Raw genomic sequence first — 19,229 nt, 5'->3', positions numbered from 1 at the left:
ATGCTACACAAGCCCTAACCCTGAGCAACAACTCCAACAGAACAGAACATAAACTATAGGTAGCCAGAGCAGACCTTAAAGCAAGAAGGACAGAGATTGGTCATGGTTTTATACTGATCATGTTCATTCCACAAAAACATACCAGTACTAAATGTGATCCAGAGCTTCCAAATACAGACAGAGGCTTCTGCACCTAGCCTTGATAGAGCATGGGACCAGAGTGGCCTCTTATGACTATCCATGAAAATGAGACTCTGAACTACAGGCAGGACATGTGACTAGAAACGGATACAGCTGAGCTTCCGCAGAAAGCACTGTAGTTTCGATGACGTAAAGAAACAGAGGTTAGAGTTTCGGTTTACTAAAGGAGCCTTGTACGAATGTAAGCCACAGTAATAGAAAGAAGGCAACTATAAGAATAGCTACAGGAGTATCAATAAAATCTAATTTTATTTTTTATTTTTTACTGGGCAATAAGCATTTTTAGGTACTAAAATCATCAACAAAGAATAACAGTCAGAGAAAGAATGTGCACTGGAACACCAGACCCTCAAAAACTAATAATTCTCCAAAACTGGAAGGTATCCAGGTTCAATAGATCAGAAACTCTAATAGACTGGACTACCCCAGGTTAGGTGCTACAAATCAAGAAGACTGTGTCTTAGAGGGAAGAGCAATCTAGCCTCACAATCCTAGAGTAGGAGCAATCTAAATCTGAGTATAGACTGTGCTGGGTCTGCTCTAAGAGCTTTAAAACAGCCAGCAAGACAGCTCAGCAGTGAAGGAAATAGCTACCAAGCCTAATGGCTTGGTGGTAGAAGAAGAGAACCGACTCCTGCAAGTTGTCCTATGATCTCCACAAGGGGACCATGTGTAGCAAGACAGTATGTCAATACATAGCTTAGCTTGGCTTTCATGTTCATCCTGTCTCTTGCTCTTTAGTGCTGGGTTACAAGTATGTTACCACCTTGCTGGATTTAGCACCATTTTTGCACAATGGTATAACATGGGTTTAAACAAGTATGGTGAATGGGAGAGAGACAGGGGAGGATTGAAAGGAATATGCTAAATTTGTACTCACAGATGTGTAAAGAAAAGATCTGTCATGAAAGAATCTTGGATTAACGGGTAGGCTGAATAGGATTATTAGTAATATGGTTAATGTATATGGGGTCATTTGTATTTTTATTTGTCAGTATCTCAGAGAATGTATTTTAAAACAATACTATTTACAACAGAACCCCAAACATCAGATATTTGGGAATAATTGTAATAAATATGTGCCTGTTAAAATAAGAAAATATCTAGACTTTAAGAGCTAAGTAGATGGTTCTAAAGATTTAATTGCAAAATTTGATATCTTAAGATGTTAATACTCCCCAAGTCTATAGAATTAATACAATCACACTGAATTTTCAGTCAATTTTCTTTGGAAGTATATGACAAAGGCTCAGGCATTGGTATTAGATATGATAGTGGCCTCAATAACTAGGCTTTTTGGGTAAAATCCTCTAAGGAAGGTATGCTGGTTAAAGCAAGCCTACTGATAATTAGACAAGATGATGTAAAAGTAAGGGCTTTTAGTAGATTACCCATTTTTTTCCAGATGTCTTGCTCATCATAAAGCTGTGAATCCTGAGCACATAAAAATGTATAGCTTTGAAGAATGTGTGTGTGTGTGTGTGTGTACAGATGTGAAGGAAAGCTAGAGAGGGTTGATTTACACCTACAGTTACTATTATAAGGCCTAATTGACTGAATGTGCAAAATGTTAAAAAAATCTCAAAATATCATTTTAGTAATTGCACAGATGGCTGTGAACAGTGTGGTTAATGAGCCAAGACATAAATACTACAATAGTACTATTATTTCAAGAAGATTAAAATCAGATTATTAAGAAGATTGCTGCAACTACTACAGACCCTGAATGAGAGGAGGGCTGAGATGGGGTAGGGGTCTCTGTGGTTAATGGGAGTCAGAGGTGGAGGGTAAATTGTGCTGATTTTCCTAGGGCTGCAATTAGAAGGCCTAGGAGAGGAATTAAGTTGATGTTGTGAGGAAAAAAATATCTGTTGAAGTTCTCAGGAGTTGATGTTTACAAAGAATCATGTCTAAAATGAATCCAATGTCTCCAATGTGATTATACAATATTGCTTGGAGGGCTGCACTATTTGCTGATAAAAAAATGATATGATACCTATGCCTTCCCAGACAATAAAGTTGTTGGTTGAAGCAAAGATAATGAATGTGATAAAAAAATAAAGGAGGTATTTGATAAAATAGTCTAGGAGAAGTAGGAGTGTACAGATCATGAAGAAAACTCTATGGTTGATAAAGTCATGAGTAGAGAGAGTAAGCAGAAATAGTCAAATTTTAAACTGCTGGTTTGGGAGAATTAACAAAATAGTTCAGTGTCCTTAGTAATTAAGTGTGTCAGAACAGTAGAATGATATTAGGGTAAATAGGCTAAGAAGAAAAGCATATTTGATAAATGAATTTACACATAAAGGAAACTGATTTAATGCCAGTTATACAAATAAAAATCAGAGTGCTGGCCGGGCGGTGGTGGCACACGCCTTTAATCCCAGCACTTGGGAGGCAGAGGCAGGCAGATTTCTGAGTTCGAGGCCAGCCTGGTCTACAAAGTGAGTTCCAGGACATCCAGAGCTACACAAAGAAACCCTGCCTCAAACAACAACAACAACAAAAAAAATCAGAGTGCTGGTGTGAACACTTCCCTTCCAGTCTACACCTGTGCTGGGGCAGATAAGCTTGTCTGCCCCTCACTCTATACACTACAAGTCTACAGGTCTCCCAGGAGATCTACTGCAGCCAGTGCCACAGAGCTCCCAGGAGATCCGCTGCAACCAAGGGACACAGGAGGCAAGCTCCAGACAGGGACACCTAGGCCAGTTAACCCCAGAGATAACCAGATACAGAGACTCAAGAAAAACAAAAGCTGGTTCTTTGATAGAATCAACAAGATAGATAAACCCTTAGCCAAATTAACTAAAGGACACAGAGACAGTATCTAAATTAACAAAATCAGAAAAGAAATGGAAGACAGAAAAACAGAAACTTGAAGAAATTAAAAAAAAAATTCAATCTTACCTCAACAGCCCTTACTCAACAAATCTGGAAAATCTAGATGAAATACATGATGTTTTAGACAGATGACATGTACCTAAGTTAAATCAAAAGCAGGTAAACTATCTAAACAGTCCCATATCCCCTAAGAAAATAGAAGTCATTAAATACCTCCCAACCAAAACCAGCCCAGGACCAAAATGCTTTAGTGCAGACAAAATACAACACCCCTTCATGTTAAAAGCATTGGAGAGATGAGGAATTCAAGGCCCTTTTACCTAAATATAATAAAAGCAATATATAGCAAACAGCCAATATCAAATTAAATGGATATTTGAAGCAATCCCACTAAAATCAGGAACAAGACAAGGCTGCTGTACTGGCTAGTTTTGTGTCAACTTGACACAGGCTAGAGATATCACAGAGAAAGGAGCTTCAGTTGGGGGAAATGCCTCCATGAGATCCAGCTGTAAGGCATTTTCTCAATTAGTGTTCAAGGGGGAAAGGCCCCTTGTGGGTGGTGCCATCTCTGGGCTGGTAGTCTTGGTTCTATAAGAGGGCAGGCTGAGCAAGCCAGGGAAAGCAAGCCAGTAAGTAACATCCCTCTATGGCCTCTGCATCAGCTCCAGCTTCCTGACCTGCTTTAGTTCCAGTCCTGACTTCCTTGGTGATGAACAGCAGTATGGGAGTGTAAGCTGAATAAACCCTTTCCTCCCCAACTTGCTTCTTGGTCATGATGTTTGCGCAGGAATAGAAATCCTGACTAAGACAGCTGCCCATTTAATATCTGTTCAACATAATACTTGAAGTTCTAGCTAGAGCAATTAGACAACAAAAGGAGGTCAAAGAGATACAAACTGGAAAGGAAGAAGTCAAAGTATCACTATTTGCTGATGATATGATAGAATACATAAGCAACCCCCCCAAAAAAAAATCTACCAAAGAACTTCTATAGCTGGAAAACAACTTCAGCAGTGTCTGGACATAAAAGTAACTCAAACAAATCAGTAGCCTTTCTTTATACAAATTATAAATGGGCTGAGAAAGAAATTAGGGAAATAACACTCTTCATAATAGCCACAAATAGTATAAAATATCTTGGTGAAACTCTTACCAAGCAAGTGAAAGATCTGTAAGACAAAAACTTCAAATCCCTGAAAAAAGAAATTGAAGAAGACCTGAGAAGATGGAAAGATTTCCCATGCTCATGGATTGGTAGGATTAACATAGTAAAAATGGCCATCTTGCTGAAAGCAATCTACAGATTTAATGAAATCCCCATCAAGATTCCAACACAGTTCTTCACAGACATTCAAAGAGCAATTCTCCATTTCATGTGGAAAAACAAAAACAAAAAACCCAGGATAGTGAAAACAATTCTTAACAATAAAAGAACTTCTGGGGGAATCATCACCTCTGACCTCAAGCTGAACTACAGAGCAATAGGGAAAAAAACCAGCATGGTATTGATACAGAGACAGACAGGTCAATCAATGAAATAGAATGGAAGACCCAGAAATAAGCCTACACTCTTATGGACACTTGATCTTTGACAAATAATCCAAAAACAAGAATGAAAAAAAGAAAGCATCTTCAGTAAATAGTGGCCTTATCTGTGATAGCCAGAACCTGAAAACAACACAGATGTTCCACAATGGAAGAATGGATACAGAAATTGTGGTACATTTACACAATCGAATACTATTCAGCTATTAAAGATGAGGACATCATGAATTTTGCAGGCAAATGGATGGAAGTAGAAAATACCATCCTATGTGAGGTAACCCTGACTCCAAAGGACATATATGGTATGTACTCATTAATAAGTGGATATTATCCAAAAGGTACAGAATACCTAGGATACAACCCACAGAATCTAAGAACTTTAACAAGCAGAGAGGCCAATTGAGAATGCTTCAATCCCACTTATTAGGCGGAAGAAAATAATCATTAATCATGGGAGGCAGAGGGAGGGAGGGAGGGATTTGTGTGGGAGAGGAGAGGGGAAAGGGAAAAGGGGAACATGATCCACTATGGGGTGGGGAGAAAGGAGAGAAGCTCTGAGGGCCAGCAGAATGAATGGAAATATACAACCTCGGGGGTGGGAGGTTGGGGGACCCTCTAGAAAGTACCAGGGACCTGGAAGGTAAGAGACTCTCAGGACTCAAAAGGAGGGACCTTAGATGAAATGCCCAACAGTGGGGAGAGGGAACTCATAGAATCCACCTCCAATAGAAAGACAGAGCATCTCTGACTCAGAATTGTTCCTGTCTAAAAGAACTACAGGGACAAAAATGGAGAAGAGACTGAGGGAAAGGTAGTCTAGTGACCAGCCCAAATTGGGATCCAGCTCAAGGGGAGGCTCCATGGCCTGACACTATTACTGATGCTATGGTGTGCTTACAGACAAGACCCTAGTATGGCAGTCCTCTGAGAAGCCCAACAAGCTGCTGACAGACAAACTCAGACACTTAGACCCAAACATTGGACTGAAGTTGGAAACCCCTGTAGTTGAATTAGGGAAAGGCTAGGAGAAGCTGAGAAGGAGGGTGACCCCATAGGAAAACCTGTAGCCTCAACTACCCTGGTCCCCTGAGATTTCTCAAACACTGAGCCACCAACCAGAGAACATACACTAGCTGGTTCAAGGCCCCTCACACATATACAGCAGAGGACTGCCTGGTCTGGCCTCAGTGGGAGAATATGCACCTAACTCTTGAGGGAGTTGAGGTCCCAGAGAGTGAGGAGGCCTAGTGGGGGTGGGTGGGGCATCCTCTTGGAGACAGGGAGAGGAGGAATTGGATTAGGAACTGTGGGAAGGCAGGCTGGGGTGGGGCAATGAATGGACTGTAAAAAATAAAATATAAAGAACTTGAACTAGAAGATGAAATTCCTTACAGTGGTTACAGTCAATGGGTCTGTTTCCTCCCCATTCTGTTGGCTCACTGCCTTATACCCATTGAACTCTCCTTAGTCCTTATAAAGTCTCACCTGGGACCTTAACTATACCTAGACTCTGTTTTCCAAACCAGACTTCTATGAGTAGAAACAGTGTCTAGACACATTCATTGCCTAGGTTCTGGATAAAAAGTTCTCCTGAGGGCTGATGAATTTGCACCGCAGTTAAAGTATATACTGGTCTTGCAGAAGACAGGAATTTGATTCCCAGAACCCACATCAGGTAGCTATCTCACAATCACTTGTAACTCCAGCTCCAGGAGATCTGATGTCCTCTTCTCAACTCTATGGGTACCTGCACTTTATGTGCACATGTTCCCTGCCCCCACCAAATAACTGAAAATAAAATGAATACTGCTATAAAGCAACTGGGTTCTATTTGACTTCTTTTCCCTTCGGAACTGCAAACTTGAGAAGAGAGCTCATAACTACTGATTCTCATCGCAGGACAGATGGGTCCTCAACTACGGAGATTTCAGAGACTACTCATCTGCTTTCCCAGATGTTACAGATGTGAGTGGCCAAGAAAAGGTGAAGCATTTTGAGTTTTCAAAGGCAATTTTACTATTAAGTAGCAAAATAAAAGAAATAGGTTGAAATTTTCCTTAAAAGAAGCAGTTTATAAGAAAAAGATTTTAAAAATACAAGAAAATGTTAACTAGAGAAATAAGCAAAAATAGTTAAATATAATAAAAACCAACTGAGATGTAATTTGCTAATATATCTACATTGATCCATTAAGACAATGCTCATATTTTAATCATTTTTAACATGTAAAAATGCAAATTCCCATTCAACCTAGTAAGTAGAGTCTAGAACACCGTGAGATATGTGTCTTTACAGAATAGTTCCAGCTCATATTTAGAGTTGAGACAACAGCCTGTGTAGGGTGAAGAGGACTCATAAATTTAGTAGAGATTTAAGTAAGATAAGAAGAACAAACTTAAGAACCAAGGATGCTTGATAAAGCTGGTCGAAGAATAAAAAAGTAAAAGTACTACGTGATTATGCTGTCTTTTTCATCTATTACTATCTAAACAAAGATTTATGATGCTCAATAATGCCTTATTTCCCTACAAATTAAAAATCTCTACTAATCTAATTATAAAGAAGTAAATTACATGTATTATAAATCCTATAGGCCACTTAAAATGGGAACTCTTTTTAAAGAATATTATTAATCATAATCATTTACCAGATTCTTTCCTAATGTGATTAGGGTTTTTAGGTGTTTGTATGGTTTTACTCATGAAATCCTGAGCCACAAGTGACATTCTCATTATTGGTTTTGTATCACCAAGCAGGGTGAGTGGCACGGATTACACACCCAAATGCCTGCTAAATCAGTTAAGTTAGTATTATTTTTATTCTTGACTTTCGCTTTTAATTATAAAAACCTACATTTGGATATCAGATACAATGTTTTTTAAACCCATTAAAAGGTCAATGGCTCCTTAAAACTACATAAGGGTTGTAATAGCTTTATGTCTACAAAAATAATGGAAAATGTCTACATGTTTAATTAGGTAATTCTTTTTATAAAAGGTAAAGGAGTGTAATGTCTCAATGCACGGGGTCATTAATATTTATACATTGTTAGCAATACCTGGGCATTGCCACTGCAAAACTTCCACTGTGAGGGCTAAAGTCTCTATATTTTTTCAAACATTTTTACCAGTCAAATACACCAAAAATAAAGGATTTTTAATATGCCAACGTGTTGTCTACTTCACATACTAAATTGTTCTATACAGGGAGACTTCACAATCCAGGAGCCATAGCCATGCTGCTGCAAGTAGGCCTTCAGTAATGCCTTCGCTTCTTGATAGGGTCCAGACATACACTAGAGGGAGAGAGAGACAGAGAGAGAGAAAGATGATTGCATCAAATTGGCCTGCAAAGTAAATAACCCCATATTGTTGAACTTGAAATTAAAAAAAAAAATCTAATGAAAAACCTCGAACTCCTATGCTAATTTAAAACAATTCTTTCCAAATATGCCTAAACAGGCAATTTTGCTTGTTATTTAACATTATAATTAAGATTAAATAAATTCATTACAGAAAAACATAAACATACAAAAGTATCATCTATAACAAACTATAGATAACTACTATTGCTATTTCCACATGTTATCATTTTTTACTAATGAACATATATACCTTCACAAAGCTACCTTTACTAAAGTATGGTTAACTATGAAACTTACCCACTGTGATCTCTGTTAAAGATATTGGAATGTGCAAATGTTCCCAAGTCCAGGGGTTATCTAACTTCACTACCTCTATATCTTCCATTCTGTCTCCTGTAGGCCTATAGTTCATTTCTACCTCTACCTTTGGCCCTAGCCACAGGAAACTACACATTTTTTTTGTCTCTAAATTTAGGTTCCTGGAAGTTTCATATAAGAGATTAATGAGTAAGCACTCTGTTATGTCAAGCTAGCATAATATTTTCCAATTCATGCTATTTCATGTGTCAGGCTTGTTTTTTCAGTGTCAATTAACACCACTGTATGAATCTATCACATCTGTCCATTCACCAGCTTATGAACTTGCATGTTTCCAGTTTTTACTATTAGGGAAATGCTATTCTAAACATTAATGTAAATCTTGTTTCTACAAATGCCAATGGTATTATTGCTGAGTTACATGGCAAACATGTTTACTTTTGTAGGGCAAGGAGCAGGGGGAAAGCCTAATTTTTCCAAAAGTGGCTGTACCATTTTCAGTCTCACTATAATGCATTCGGGCCTCACCCATCCAAACCATCACTAGCATCTGCTGTGGTCCATCTTCTGGACTACAGTTGTTCCTGAGGTTTAGGGAAAGAGCCTGACTCCATCCAAGTGTGGAGTAAAGCAGCAAGAGCAGATGAAGAAGCTGAAGCAAATCGCCTAGCTCTGGCTCAGAGCACTGCCAACGTGACTGCACTCCACACTGCTCAGTGTAGAGTAACCAGCTCTACCCTGAAGAAGTTACTAGTTAGGACTTATAGATAAGTCCATGTCTGCCTTAAAGTTCTAAAGAATACCTTGATTGTTTTATTATGGGATAATGTAGATACTGGCTATCAATATTCATTTACTACCCAGAAATCCTTATAGCCATCAAAAGAATCATACTGAGTTATTTTTTCTAGTGATTTATGACTGAAACAATTAAGTCTGGATGAGAGCACATCTGTTTACAGTGTGGTCTACTGATAAGGTGTGTAGTTTTATTTTTAGACAAGGACTTTGTGTGTAGCTTAGTCTCTTCTCATGTGCTTAAAATGGTATCTATTCCTGGTAGAGGCCATGAATACTGTTGAAATGGCAACAGAGAATTTAGATTATAATTTAAATTTACTTGATGAACAGTGGCAAGGTTTGAAAGAAGTTCTACTTGGTTTAGAATGCTAAAAAACATGCTAGCTACATGGAAATCTTTTATGAGAAAAGGATTAATGAAAAGAAAAAGGGTTAATCTCTGCTGTCTTGAGAAGTGTAGCCACTCCAGCACATGACAAGTGGAAGAAGGATGGTTGTTGATAGTTAGGCTAGCCTGGGCTATATACTGAAGCCCACGTTTCTAAAGAGCAGCCATCTATATGAAAGCAAGGCCCTCCGCTGGCAAAACAACTCACTGCTTTTAAACCAATTTTAGATTTCATTTTTTATTAATTTTTGTTTCAAATTTTATTGATTTCCACTCTGACACATATTATCTATTCTGTTTTATTTATGTTTATGCTCCAGGTTTTAACCAGTTTCTTGAGTTGGAAGTTAAATAATTTTAGGATTCTTTTGTAATATAAGCATTTAAAGCTATACAATTTCCATACTTTTTTATTAAAACACTGAGTTTATTTCACATGTATATTTTTATCTCCCTACCATTTCCACATCTGACCACCACTATGACTATGTCCTATCCTAATATTCTATACATACTTAAAACCAAGTTAAGGGTGGAGTTCCATCCTTGAAAACTAAACAGGAACTTTAGACAACACATTCTTGGCAAGTGAACCTGGACAGCATTTTCCTAACACAGTAGGGAGAGTTCTCACTTTGCATTATAAAAAGGACAGCCAGATATCAACTATTACAGAAATGAAGTAAGACAGAATATTTCAAACTGTTTAAACTCTTTTCTTAAAGAGACTTCCTCCACTGTCAGAGATCTTGAATAGGTTCCTTGTCAGCCATCCGAAAACAATTCTTCAGATAATTAATGAACTTGGCTTCCATTTTGGGAAGAGAACCACCCTTTTCTATACTTGCTTGCATTTTTGCCTTAATATCTTCTATAGAACTAGGTCCTTTTGGTGTTTTAAGAGTTTCTTTTCCTGTTTTTGGAAGGATTCTTGACCCTTTGATACTGGTATTGACGGTTTTAAGCCTTTTCCATTTTGGTTTGATTTTTGTGCATTTTTGGCTGGGGTATCTCATGCAGATTTCACTAGGACCTTTTCTTCAGTTTCCTCTTCATCAAAATCATCATCTTCTTCTTCTTCATCGTCTTCATCATCCTCATCATCTTCATCAAGTTTTACTTTTTTCTGTGGAACCTTGTTACCACCTCCAGAAGCAGGTCCCTTTCCAGACATGCCTAAGAGTTTTATGTCCTCCTCATCTTCATCTTCAGACTCTGTATCTTCCTCTACAGCTACTAGGTGCTGTCCACTAATGTGCACCCTGAACCACACTTCAACCGTAAGACCACAGGAGGTGTAATTTTGAAGCCCCCAAGGGAAACTGTTGGTTGTACAGACATTTTCAAAGTTGCCAATGTTCTTTAACTGGACTGTCTTCATAGTTCATTGCTTCTGCCTCTACGATGTGTAACTCATTTTTTGTCCCTGCTCCTAAACTGACCGTTCTTAATGATGACTGGTGCTCAATTTCATCATTATCCACTTTAAAGTGATATTCTTTGTCAGCCTTTAGTTCATAGTCAAAAAGGTAGTTCTGAGGCCTAAGAGGACTCATGTCCATGTCCATTGAGTCTTCCATGAGGTGGAGGTGCGCACTTCGGTGTGGGGAAGCCAGACGGAAAACCACTGCCTACTGTTCCACAGAACAGAAACACAGGACGGAATCACAACCCCCATACTTCTTTAAATACCCATTAATTTCAATATACTGTGCTTTTGAACTCACTCTACGATATTTCTTCGATTTTCTAGAAGTTAGTTCCTATGAACCACTGGTAATTCAGAAGTAAAAAAAAAAAAAAAAGCTCCAAGTGTATGACAATTTCCCACATTTCATTCTCCTGTTAATTGATATTTTAATGCACAGTGGCTAGAACACATCTTTCTGATGTTTATGTTGTTACTTTACAGTTCTGCTTTCTTGAGATCTGTCTTCATCAGTGTTGAGCTGCTATGCTCTCATCCTCATTTTTCCCTTTTATTTTACAGTAGGCCTAGTATCCCAGTGGTTACTTTGTACCTGTATGACTTAAGAGACAAATGATATTAACAGCAGACACTGTACTCAAACACGAGACCCATAGGGCTTCTATCCTCGTCTGGCAAACCTGCATGTGGAAGTGGGTATATTTAGTATTGCACCTATATCTTAAGTATCTGTTGGCTTTCATTCATTGCCTGTTTTTCTTGAGCTCATCTTGTACATAACTCTAGTTTTCCTATCAGCCAGAGAACAAAGAGAATTTCAAATTGATTTCAGTCTTTTCATTTCCCCATATCATCTTGGTAAACAGATTTACCACTTGCTTCCAACGAGGGCTCCAACTTGAACCAGTGGATTTACCAGATTTTCCTACTCATTTCATACCAAGTTTGGCACCTTAAGCTGGAAAAAAAATCCTACAAATTTGTTCTTCTCTGTCCCATATCAAGCCTATTGCTTCTGGTAGTAAATCTACAACTTTAGTGGTCTGAATTCTGGTAACTATACTATACCTACGATTCAAACCATTCACACTAGAGAGATGAAGAAAAGAGAATGGGAGCAGCTCCAGGCAAGAACATAAACTTATTATTCTTATTTAAAGTCCTAGCACTTTTTCAAGAAAATATAATTTTGATATTTGAAGTTTCCTACCTTTAATTCATTTCCAGAGTTATGAAAGGGTGATTTTGACTATTTTGTTTATTTTTCATACTGTTCTTACAAAAACACCTATAGCTTCTTTATATCACTGAAAACAGCAATGATGGAGAGAAGCTTATACTTGGTTGTATGTGGGTATGTGTACAAAGGCTTGTAGCTCCTATAACTGTATGTGGGAATATATACACAGGCTTGCAGTTGATATAGCTATCTGTGGTATGTGTACATAGGATTGTGATTGATATAAGTGTATGTAGGAATATCTACATAGGCTTCCAATTGATATAGCTATAAATGGGAGTATATATACAGGCCTGTAGTTAATATGACTGCTTTATAGCTCAAAAGTATTGCTTGGTTATTCCAGTGCCATCAAATTTAAGAGACTTTAATATAACACTGTATTATTAAAATCAGGAATATCAAAATAGTAATGGTAACATGGAAGTATGCATATGATAGGCCATCAAATGAAAGTTTAATGAATAAAATCCAGTATATACTGTGACTTTTGCTCAGTGCTACAGAGCTTGCCTTGAATGTGCAAGCAATCTAATCTTCCTGTCCCCAAAATTGTTTAGAAAGAAAAAGAATCTGTATTATCTGCTACATCATGTCCAAATTAGGGCCTGGAATTAAGCTTATCTTGAGCAATGTATTACTGAAAGACTTAACATTCTATAGTTAACAATGCCATGCAGAGTAAAAAAGATTTATTACATTTGTTTCTCTTAGGATAAGAAAAAGGTGTTCAGCAAAGTAAATACTGTAATATGTTATATTCAGAGCTGTCTAATAAATGTTTGCTGTCTCCATGTATTTACAACATGACTGTCTTCACCTGTACTTTTATGATCACCTTACCTTAGCCGCATGGTATGTCCGAGCTTCAAGTAAATCATCTGTTTTAGCTTCCTTGGCAAGCAGATTAAATCGACTTAACATTGCAGCCTTACAAAGCCGACTTGCCATTGATAAACCACTTTTAAATGGAGAACTAAAGTTGAAAGGAATGAAACACACAGTAATCATAGTTAATGACTTACATTGGCAATTATAGTGATTGAGTAAGGTCCACAAATATTCATGAATCCCAGTTAGGCAGAAGGATACACGTAGGGAAGCTTTATTTTAGGTAAGAAGTATACTGGGTATTTAATTGCTGTCAGAAGCGAATTTAACTTGTTACTATACTACATCAAAAGTTAAAACTAAATGTTTGTTATTTGAATAATTTTGTTATTTGAAGTAAAACTCAACTATGGTAATACAAATTGAAGCAGTGAATCTCCCATGCTTGACTTAAAGGTCCTCCTGGAGTGAGGACAACCATGGAGTTTTGACTAGAGCAGTAGGTGACATGAAGGAGACATGGACCAAATCTGAAAGTGTACACTGCACCTCTTCAAGCAAACTTTAAAGATGTATTTATTATTATACATAAGTACACTGGAGCTGCCTTCAGACACACCAGAAGAGGGCATCAGGTCTCATTATAGGTGGTTGTGAGCCACCATGTGGCTGCTGAGATTTGAACCTTCAGAAGGCCAGTCAGTGCTTACTTGCTGAGCCATCTCACCAGCTCCTGCAAGCAAACTTTAATTTAGAAAACACTTCTTCATAACCATCCATATATGTGTATGTGTGTGCGTGCACATGTATAGTCTATTCTAATAAAACTGGGTTTCAGATCGCAAGCCTTTTTACTAAGTAACTTTTTCCCCATTATAATTTATTAGCTATTCTTCTGACAGATGATTAAAACTGATAAAACATTCCATTCTTCTGGTTTCCATGTAGTTTTTCAGAACCATGCATCCCCTTGAATTTGTGCTAGCTTTATGATTTGTTATGGTGAACAAAGAGAAAATGTGCCAGTTTGGAGCCTAGGTTTCAGGGTAACCCTGTTTTCTTCTCTTCAGACTCCTTCTTAACCTACTAAAGGGCAGAGAACAGCTAATCCTCTGTGAGATCAACCAGATGCCTGAGGTGGTTCTGACCAGATCCAGAATCACCATTCAGGTGATCTAAACATTTATTGAGAAGTAACAATATATTGTTGCTTCAAATCACTGGATTTTGAGGTAGTTTTTATGCAGCAAATGTTAGCATGCACTCATGCATGTGAAATCTATTGATTTCTATATTAATTTCCTACTGTAATACTGTTGGTAGGTTTTCTATAAAATTTCTGAACTTTTCAGCAGAAGTGGGGGAACACAGAAGAGAAACATGTGCCTGGTGTTTGTGAGGTGCTGGGTTCAACATTCAAAATCCCCCTAACAGTGGTAGTTTTATCTCCTTTCTCCCATATGTTGTTTCTCACTTTCTCTAATCCAGCATATGATGTTAGACAAAAGCAGTAACAATAAACAGTCGTCCTGGCATGTCATCACCAATCATGGTAGCATTTTTGAGTCAATAAAGTTGTATTTTATGCTGCAACAAACCATCTACTGTTCTTTTTACTTTTACTCCTTAGTAGACCTTTGTTACATGCTCTACTGAAATGATGACATGAATAAATGGTGATAGGAAATATGAATTTATAGCTTGGTGTCACCTCTGCTACCACTCTTATGCTTGAGGAAAAACTTCAAATAGTACTGAGGTACACACCATCTGTTTTTAAATACTTCTAAAGTTTCTTTTGTAGTGATTATTGCAAAGCTTTCTTTGCAAGTTTTGTGTGTATTTTGGGGAGGAGGTAATGTTTCAACATGTTTCAAGAGATGCATCTGCTTCATGCAAGGATTGGTGGATTTATGACAGGCATGGTATATCACACCTTTAAACTTAACACTTAGCAGGCTGAGACAAGATAATTGAAAAACTGGGACTGCCCAGGCATGGTGGTGCATGCCTTTAATCACAGAACTTGGGAGGTAGAGGAAGGTGGTTCCTTGAGTTCTAGGCCAGCCTGGACTACAGAGTGTTTGTTATAGGACAGCCAGGGCTACACAGAGAATCCCTGTCTCGAAAAAACTGAACCAAAACAAAACAAAAAACAAAACAAAACAACAACACCAACAAAACCCCAAAAACCACAAACCCCAGAGACTAGCCTACTTAGACTGTCTACACACACATATACACACATACACATACACAGAGTTGGATGCTCTTAAATTTTTATTCATGTGTGTGCCTGTGTATATGCAAATATGCACATTGCATGTTAAGTATCTTAGAATCCAGATAAGTGAGTCAAATCCCCTAGAAATGACAGTTATAGGTGGTTGTGATCCACCCCATGTGGGTGCTGGGAATCAAACTTCCATCCTCTGCAAAATCAGCAAAGACTCTTAACCATTAAGCCAGCTCTCCAGCACTTAGGTATTGGTGTCTGTCTCTCTGTCTCTGTCTTCCTTCCTTCCTTCCTTCCTTCCTTCCTTCCTTCCTTCCTTCCTTCCTTCCTTCCTTCCTTCTTTCCTTCCTTCCTTCTTTCCTTCCTTCCTTCCTTTTTTCTTCCTTCCTCCTTCAAACTTCAGTATTTTTGTTGCTTTCTGCTTGCGTCTTTTAAAAAAGTTTTTAATTAAAAAAAAAAAAAAGACCTTTCTTTCCTTCCCTGCAGCTTTTGCCCTGTCACATTATCAAGTTGCTAGCCTCTTCTCAGTATTATTATTATTATTATTATTATTGTTATTATTATTAGTAGTAGTAGTAATAGTAGTAGTTGGGTGTGTGACAGCCACCTGATATTTGACAAAGATGCAAACAATATGCATTGACAAAAGGACAGCTTCTGTAACAAATGATGCTGGGAAAATGGGAAGTCCACATACAGAAGAATGAAATTAGAACCTTACCACCCAGCACAAAAATTAGACTCAGGTGGGTTAAAGATCTTAATTTAAAACCAGAAATACTAAAGCTCTGAGAAGAAAACAGGCAGTACCCTATAAGATACAGGATATGTGGTGGTTTGAATATGTCTGGCCCAGGGAGTAGCAAAGAGGTGTAGTCTTGTTGGAGGTGGGGGTGGGCTTTGAGAGACTTTTCTCCCAGTTGTCTGAGGATGACAGTCTTCTTCTGTTTGCCTTTGGAACAAGATGTAGAACTCAGCTTCTTCTGCACCATGCCTGCCTGGATGCTATCATGCTTCCTGTCTTTCTGATAATGGACTGATCTCTGATCCTGTAAGCCAGCCCCAATTATATGTTTGCTTTTATCAGAGTTGTCTTTGGCATGGTGTCTCCTCACAGCAATGGGAACCCTCACTAAGGCAGAGTGTAGAAAATAACTTTCTGCTAAGACTTCATTTGTCAAAATATCAGTGAACAATTGAGAAGCAGGACTTCATAATGCTAAAAACCTTCCATACAAATAAGGAAACAATCAAGTGAGTAATGGAGAAACCCAATGAATGAAAGAAACTATTTTCAAGCTATAAATCTGACAGAGAATTAATATACAGAATATACAAAACTCAAAAACAAACAAACAAAAACCAAACTAAAACAACAACATAACAAGAATCAAAGAAATAAATGGCCCAACTTAACAGGCTCTGAAGTTGTTTTGTTTTTGTTTTTTCTTTCAGTTTTTAAAATCTATTTGGAACATTAAACATGATAAAAGTAGGAAAATATCTCTTATGAAGTCCTCTATGAAAGGAAATTGTGACAGGTTCCTGATTAGACAGAAACCGTTCCATCTCTGAGGGAGAATATGCAGTTTAACTGTGGCTTCATGGAGTGAATTGGGTAGTGTTCCTTCTGTTTCTATATTGTGGAATCGTTTGAAGAGATTGGTATTAGGTCTTCTTTGAAGGTCTGATAGAATTCTGCACTAAATTCATCTGGTCTTGGGCTTTTTTTGGTTGGGAGACTTTTAATGACAGCTTCTTTTACTTTAGGGGTTATGGGACTGTTTAGATGGTATCTGATCCTGACTTAACTTAGGGATTTGGTATCTGTCTAGAAAATTGTCCATTTTGTCCAGATTTTCCAGTTTTGTTGAATATAAGCGTTTGTTAGGATCTGATGGTTTTTTAAATTTCCTCAGTTTCTGTTGTTATATCTCCCTTTTAATTTCTGATTTTGTTAATTTGGATACTGTCTCTGTGCCTTCTGGTTAGTCTGGCTGATGGTTCATCTATCTTGTTGATTTCTCAAAGAACCAGCTCCTGGTTTTTGTTGATTCTTTGCATAGTTCTTTTTGTTTCTACTTGGTTGATTTCAGCCCTGAGTTTGATTATTTCCTGCCATCTACTCCTCTTGGGTATATTTGCTTTGATTCTTTTTGTTCTAGAGCTTTCAGGTGTGCTGTTATGCTGGTAGTGTATACTCTTCAGTTTCTTTTTGGAGGCACTCAGGGCTGAGTTTTCCTCTTAGCCTGCTTTTATTGTGTCCCATAAGTTTGGGTATGTTGTGCCTTCATTTTCATTAAATACTAAAAAGTCTTTAATTTCTTTATTTCTTCCTTGATCAAGTTACCATTGAGTAGGGTATTGTTCAGCTTCCATGTGTATGTGGGCTTTCTGGTGTTTTTGTTGGAATTTAAGACTAGCCTTAGTCTATTGGTGATCTGATAGGGTGCACAGGATTATTTCAATCTTCTTGTATCTGTTGAGGCCTGTTTTGTGACCAATTATATGGAGAAGATACCATTAGGTGCTGAGAAGGTATATCCTTTTGTTTTATTAGGATAAAATGTTCTATAGATATCTTTTAAATCCATTTGGTCTATAACTTGTTAGTTTCAACATGTATCTGTTTGTGTTTCCATGATCTGTCCATTGATGGGAGTGGTGTGTTGAAGTCTCCTACTATTATTGTATGAGGTACAACATGTGCTTTGAACTTTAGTATAGTTTCTTTTTTGAATGTGGGTGCCCTTGCCTTTAAAGCATAGGTGGTCAGAATTGAGAGTTCTTCTTGGTAGATTTTTCCTTTGATGAGTATGAAGTGTCTTCCTTATCCTTTTTGATACTTTTGGTTGTAAGTTGATTTTATTCAGTATTAGAATGGCTACTCCAGCTTATTTCTTGGGACCATTGTCTTGAAAAATTGTTTTCCAGCCCTTTACTCTGAGGTAGTGCCAGTCTTTGACACTGAGGTGAGTTTCCCATATGCAGCAAAATGCTGGGTCCTGTTTACATATCCAGCCTATTAGTCTATGTCTTTTTATTGCCGAATTGAGTCCATTGATGTTAAGAGATATTAAGGAAAAGTGATTGTTGCTTTCTGTTATTTTTGATGTTATTTTTATGTTTGGGTGGCTATCTTCTCGGTTTCTTGAAAGATGATTACTTTCTTGCTTTTTCTAGGGTGTATTTTCCCTCCTCGTGTTGCAGTTTTCCATCTATTTTCCTTTGTAGGGCTGGATTTGTGGAATGATATTGTGTGAATTTGTTTTGTCACAGGATATCTTGTTTCCTCCATCTATGGTAATTGAGAATTTTGCTGCATATAGTAAGTAGGCTTGGGCTGGCATTTGTGTTCTCTTACGATTTGTATGAGATCTGCCCAGGATCTTCTGGCTTCTTACTGCTTTTAATATTCTTTCTTTGTTTAGTACATTTGGTGTTTTGATTGTTATGTGATGGGAGGAATTTCTTTTCTGATCCAATCTATTTGGAGTTCTGTAGACCTCTTTTATGTTTATAGACAGCACTTTAAGTTAGGGAAGTTTTCTTCTATAATTTTGTTGTACATATTTACTGGCCCTTTAAGTTGGGAATCTTCACTCTCTTCTATACCTATTATTCTTAGGTTTGGTCTTCTCATTGTGTCCTGCATTTCCTGGATGTTTTGGGTTAGGAGCTTTTTGCATTGTACATTTTCTTTGATTGCTGTGCCCATGTTTTCTATGGAATCTTCTGCACCTGAGATTCTCTCTTCCATCTCTTCTATTCTGTTGGTAATGCTTGCATCTTTGACTCTGGATCTCTTTCCTCGGTTTTCTATCTTCAGGGTTGTCTCCCTTTGTGATTTCTTATTGTTTCTACTTCCATTTTTAGATCCTGGTTGGTTTTGTTCAATTCCTTCACCTGTTTGGTTGTGTTTTCCTGTAATTCTTTAAGGGATTTTTGTGTTTCCTTTTTAAGGGCTTCTACCTGTTTAGCTGTGTTCTCCTTTTGTCTTAGTCAGGGTTTCTATTCCTGCACAAACAT

The 19,229-nt window shown here is 37.7% G+C and overlaps 1 protein-coding gene and 2 pseudogenes across 1 annotated transcript in view; all 3 read right to left on the bottom strand.

Annotated features, from left to right (window-relative positions):
* Nucleotides 1-1,450: 1,450 nt before the first annotated feature.
* LOC110291120 lies at nt 1,451-7,319 on the bottom strand (annotated as a pseudogene).
* Nucleotides 7,320-7,595: 276 nt separating this feature from the next.
* The window catches only part of Adad1 (adenosine deaminase domain containing 1), a 44,237-nt gene continuing 32,603 nt past the window's right edge, over nt 7,596-19,229 (bottom strand). The window contains exons 11-12 of the mRNA XM_021158165.2: nt 12,977-13,109; nt 7,596-7,888 (exon numbers count right to left, since the gene is read on the bottom strand). Coding sequence (XP_021013824.1) covers nt 7,775-7,888; nt 12,977-13,109 — 247 coding nt within the window. The 3' untranslated portion in view covers nt 7,596-7,774. The remainder of the gene's footprint in view (nt 7,889-12,976; nt 13,110-19,229) is intronic.
* On the bottom strand, nt 10,184-11,044 carry LOC110291179 (annotated as a pseudogene).

Source organism: Mus caroli, chromosome 3, assembly GCF_900094665.2.
Source record: "Mus caroli chromosome 3, CAROLI_EIJ_v1.1, whole genome shotgun sequence".
Taxonomy (NCBI): domain Eukaryota; kingdom Metazoa; phylum Chordata; class Mammalia; order Rodentia; family Muridae; genus Mus; species Mus caroli.
This window is presented reverse-complemented; position numbering and strand designations above follow the sequence as displayed.